The 5,099-nt window shown below is 51.1% G+C and overlaps 1 protein-coding gene across 1 annotated transcript; it reads left to right on the plus strand.

Annotated features, from left to right (window-relative positions):
• Positions 1 to 65: 65 nt before the first annotated feature.
• FOXJ1 (forkhead box J1) lies at positions 66 to 4,560 on the plus strand (the record flags this gene model as incomplete). Its single annotated transcript, XM_010163162.1, has 2 exons — positions 66 to 506; positions 3,760 to 4,560. Coding segments are annotated over 2 exons (1,242 nt in total), but the record flags the coding sequence as incomplete, so codon positions are not given.
• Positions 4,561 to 5,099: the final 539 nt, after the last annotated feature.

Consider the following 5,099-nt stretch of genomic DNA (forward strand, 5'->3'; position numbering starts at 1 on the left):
GAAAGGAAGAAGGGCAGAAGAAGGAGTGGCCAAGCTACCTGAAGCCTGGAGAGTATGAAGGGCAGAAGAAGGGTGCCATGAAGCAATTGGTTGAGCTGGACGACAGCCTGACCAGCCTCATGTGGCTGAAGGACTTCTCAATCATCAAGTCCTCCTGCTGCCCCAGTGGCCCAGACCCCCCCAACTGTTACAGGATCCCCAGCTTTGATGCCCCGTGCTCACCCCTGGCCGCTGACCCAGCGTGCATGGACTTGCCCCATGCTCCTTGCAAGCCCATCTCCTCCTCCACCTTGAGGACACCGCAGCATGCCACGGCCATGCCCACTCAGCTCACAGAGGACATCAACTACAAGACCAACCCCCATGTCAAGCCACCTTACTCCTATGCCACCCTCATCTGCATGGCAATGGAAGCCAGCAAGGAGCCCAAAATCACCCTCTCTGCCATCTACAAGTGGATTACCGACAACTTCTGCTACTTCCGACACGCTGATCCCACCTGGCAGGTAGGAGATTTGGAGACTTCTTCCTTGTCCCCTCTCCCCACAGGGCTGGGGGGAGCTTTCCACAGCCTCCACCGTGCAAGGCAAGGTCCTGCAGGGATGCTGGATCCCACTGGGAGAGGGGCAGCAGCAACTGGCAGGGAAGGGCAGTAACAGGGAAGAGCTTGGGTGTGCAGAAATGCCATGGCCTTGAGGGCAGCAGAGGGAAGGAACTGTTATTGGGGAGAGCTCGGGGCCATTTTGGGAGCTGGGAGGTCCCTGCAACTCCTCTCAGCTCCAGGACGAAGCCGTCTCTGTCCCCAGCTCCACCTTTCTAGAGCTTTCCTGGGGTCCTGAGTCCCTTAGGGCTGAGCACACATGAAATCACCAGGGTGAGCATCCCTGGGTGCTGAGGACCAGGCACAGGAGAAGGTTGGAGAGGACCCCTGGGGAGATGCCGCTTGTCGGACAAATCCCTCATTGAGGAGGTTCAGAACAGAGATGCTGCTGCTGCTTTCCAAGCAGACCTCCTGTCCCCTTGGACAGGCAAAGGAGGCTCCATTGCTGTGATGAGCTGATGAGGCCTCAGAGGGAAGCCCGAGAGAGGTCACATTAGGCTGCTGTCCCCAAATAGCACGAGCAGAGCATGTCCCTGGGGGGTAGGGGACAGCCTGAAGCACAGGGGCTTTTCCCAGCCACCTTGGCTCGCTGCCCTCCTCCATCACGTCAGGGGACCTCTGGCACGTGAGGCTTTCGAGGATATTTCAGAGCAGGAGGGACCTGTGTGGCTCGTCCCTCCGCTCGGGTTATTCCCAGCCCAAATCTGCAGCATGCCAGCGATCCCGGCGGCAATGCTCACCCAGGCAGGGCTGGGCAAAACTGCTGCAGACCCCTGCCCAAGCACTGCCCACCTTCTCCCCAGGCCTCCAGTGCCTCTTGAAGGCCATCATGGGGAAGGAAATCCCCCCACCCCTCTCCAGGGCCACCTGTGTCCCTCCAACCTCCCCTGTGCTGTGGGGACCTACGGGAGCGATTAGGGAGGAGGAGCTGTGTGCCAGCCTGTTGACTTTCTCCTGAAAACTCACAGCTGGATAATCACCGCGTTTTTAATTAAATGTGTTTATTAAAAAAAGAAAGAAGGTTTTCAATCCCTCTCCGCAGAGATGCAGGGGGTTCACAGGATTGCTGCAGGCAGGAATGATAAATATGTAAACCGGCCGGGTAATAACGGAGGGCAGCCTGGGCTGAATGAAGTTTGAGGTGGGGAGCAGAGAATTCAGCCTGCAAGTCTCCAACTTTGGTAAAATTTTGTTAAACTGTAAATTTGGAGGTACTACAGCCTGGATTATTTGCAGGGATATCTGTGTTCCTGCTGCTTCTTTATTTTCCTTTTTTTCTTTCCTTTTTTCTTTCCTTTTTTCTTTCCTTTTTTCTTTTTTCCTCCTTTCTTTTTTCCTTCTATCTTTTTTCCTTCTATCTCTTTTTCTTCTTTTTTCTTTCCTTCTTTTTTTTTCTTTCCTTTTTTTTCTTTCTTTTTTTTTTCTTCTTTCCTTCTTTTTTCTTCTTCCTTCTTTACGAGGCTGTGTTCTCACCCCCATCCCAGTTCCCGTACATGAAGACAGCCTGGAAAGGTCATGCCACCCATACTCTGGGGGGAGATGGATATATTCCTGTGGGAGCTGAGTGCTTTGGAGAGGAGCCAACACATCCAAGGAGCTTCAGCCCAGAGGAGAGTTTTGCGGGGGGTGGGTGTGTGTGTTTTTCAACAGCTTTAAGCATTCAAGCTTTGTTTTTCCTATTTGGCACTATGGATTATGGATGAATAAGCATAAAGATACCCAGGCAACATTAAAAAAAACCCAACCTCTACCATATCCAATCTCTTAATACAGTCTTGGCTTTGTGGAGTCCAACGCTGGGTTATTTACTCAATAACTGAGTTTCCTTTCTGATTATTCACATCACTCCAGGCACATTCAGGGATTCAGAACAGCTCGACAGGAGCAGAAACTCCTTTTTTTTTTTCTCTCCTTTTTTTTTCTTTTATTTCTTTTTATTTTGTCTTTTTTTTCCCCCCACAGCCTATTTGAACGGTGGCTGATGAAGGCACAGTGATTTCACACTGAGCTTCCCCAGGCCAGGAGGCACTGCTGGGGACACACAGGCCTGCAGTGGAACAGCCCACGTGTCTCTCCTGTTTTGCCTGCATGCTTTGTGTCAGCCTGGCTGCAGGGAGCCATGGTCCCTATTTTGGGGCCAAATATTTTCCCCTCAACACTAGCAATAAGCACAGATGAACTGGGAGATACAAGGAGGGCCCTGATGATGCCGTCCCCTATAGTCCTTCCATGTGTTGCCTCTTGTAATGGGGCCATGGCCACATTGGTTTAAAGACCCTCCTCTTCCTCCTTAGCCACCAAGGAGGACCTGACCTCCTCCTCCTTGCCTAGAGCAAGTCTGGATGGTTTCTCCCAGTATTCTGCATGATCTGAGGCCCCATGGTTCCCATTTGCAGCCAAGGAAAGTTGCCCAAAAGCTTCACGTTGGTTGGCAAATCCCAGCCTGAAGCTGTTGGCTCCTGCCACCTCTGGCTGGATTAGACAGGAGACAAGAAAACTGTGATGGTGACTTGGGGCAGAGGAGTTTATTGTGGACACTGTCCTGATTTTGCTGGGATAGAATCATAGGCCAGCCATGCAGGCTGTTACCAGCTTTGAGTCAGCTAGGTGCTTGAGCTAGGAGGGGCAAAAGCCAGGGCAGCTGACCTGAGCTGACTCACAGGGGTATCCCACACCATGAACATCACGCTCATTATAAAGGGAGAAGTATACTGAGGATGGAGGGGCTTCTCCTCCTTCTCCTTCTCCTCTCAAGGGTTGACATCCCTGGAGGGGCTCACTTATCATTCTGCTCCTGACGACTGCTTTGCCCTTTGTTGTAACTGCCAGACATTCACTAGGCTGAGTATGACTTTCTCTACTTTTGTTTCATTACATCTGTTTTCATTTCAACCCACCGGTCTCCCCTCCTTTTCCCAATTGCCCTTCTCAGCTGGGGAGGGGTCACTGGGTGATAGAGCAACTGCTAGAGTTCAGCCCTGGATATGGGCTCAACGTAGACAGGCACGTAGCCCAGGATGCCTTGGCAACATTTCTGATTTCTTTTTATAAAGGTCTTTGCTGAAAATGTGCTTTTCCACCAGCCTCCCCACGCAGGTAGGTGCTGCAGCAGCAGACAAGTGTTCAACCTTGGGTTTTTTTTTCTCTTTTGGGTCTAGAACTCCATCCGGCACAACCTCTCCTTGAACAAGTCCTTCATCAAGGTGCCTCGGGAGAAGGGTGAGCCCGGGAAAGGTGGGTTTTGGAAGCTCGATCCCCAGTACGCTGACCGGCTCAGGAACGGTGCTGTGAAAAAGCGGAGGGTGTCCCCAGTGCAGATCTGCCTGACCTCCACCAAAAAAGCCCAGCAAGGAGCACGGTGCGTCACCAGCACAGCCACTCCAGCTTGCACCTCTGATAACATCCTCAGCATCAACATGGAGTCGCAGCAGCTGCTGAAAGAGTTTGAAGAAATCACCAGGAGCCAGAGCTGGAATGCAGAGGACGGCAAGGCAGGGCACAAGCACAAGCAGCTCCCGCCCGACCGAACAGCCAAGGTGGCTCGGCTTTGCGACTCTGCCTTGCTGACCCAGGAAGAGCAGAGTGAGCTGGGGTCACTGAAAGGTGATTTTGACTGGGAGGCCATCTTCAACACCACCCTGAACGAAGACGCCTCCATTTTTTCAGACCTGGACCTCATGCCTCCAATCAGTCCCATAACACGCGACCTGGACTTGATGGTACAAGGGTACCAGATGGACTGTCCCCAGGGGCAGGAGCAGGTCCTCACCGAATCCGATGAGAACAACTGGGACTTTGATGAAACCGCCATGGCCACTGCTTTCCTGAAGCACTCCTGGGACGAAGGGACAAACGATTGCCTCTCCAACTGCATCAACATAGACCAGTTGTTTGACTTCAACGATACCTCTCTGCCAGTGGATGCGAGCGACCCCAGCAATCTGGCATCCCTCTTATAAAAGGCCAGATGCCATTCAAAGGCCACAGACTTTAACAGGATGCTCTCCCCATGCTGCTGGGATTTACAAGGGACAAGATTTTCTAGAGACAGACACATCCATAGTGACTTCTACCAGCTTCATTGTAAGATTATTCACAGGAACACCAGGGGGAGAAGAAAACAGCACCACAGGAACTGCTTGATATCTTTTCAAAGGACACATCAGAAGTCTCTAGTCCTTGAATTTCCTCAAGAGAAGAAACATAACACTACTTATTTTTTTACTTTTAAAGGAAGAAATGTGAATTATCTTTTTTTTTTTTCTTATTTTTTTCTCCCATGGAAATGGACACAATATATGTTCCTTCAGGGCTAAAGGAGAGCACCTGCTAAATCCCATCCAAGACAGGAGATTCCTGGTGGCTTAGGACTTGATAGACATAAGTGCAATTTCCTCACCCCTTTGTCTCTCCGTTTCTCTTTCCTTTTTCTGTCTAGAGCAGTTGGTAGGTGTAGTGTGATCATTAGCTAGCAGGTAAATAGAGGTCCCTTCTGGAT

The sequence above is a fragment of the Antrostomus carolinensis genome, unplaced genomic scaffold (assembly GCF_000700745.2).
Source record: "Antrostomus carolinensis isolate BGI_N321 unplaced genomic scaffold, ASM70074v2 scaffold24072, whole genome shotgun sequence".
Lineage (NCBI taxonomy): Eukaryota > Metazoa > Chordata > Aves > Caprimulgiformes > Caprimulgidae > Antrostomus > Antrostomus carolinensis.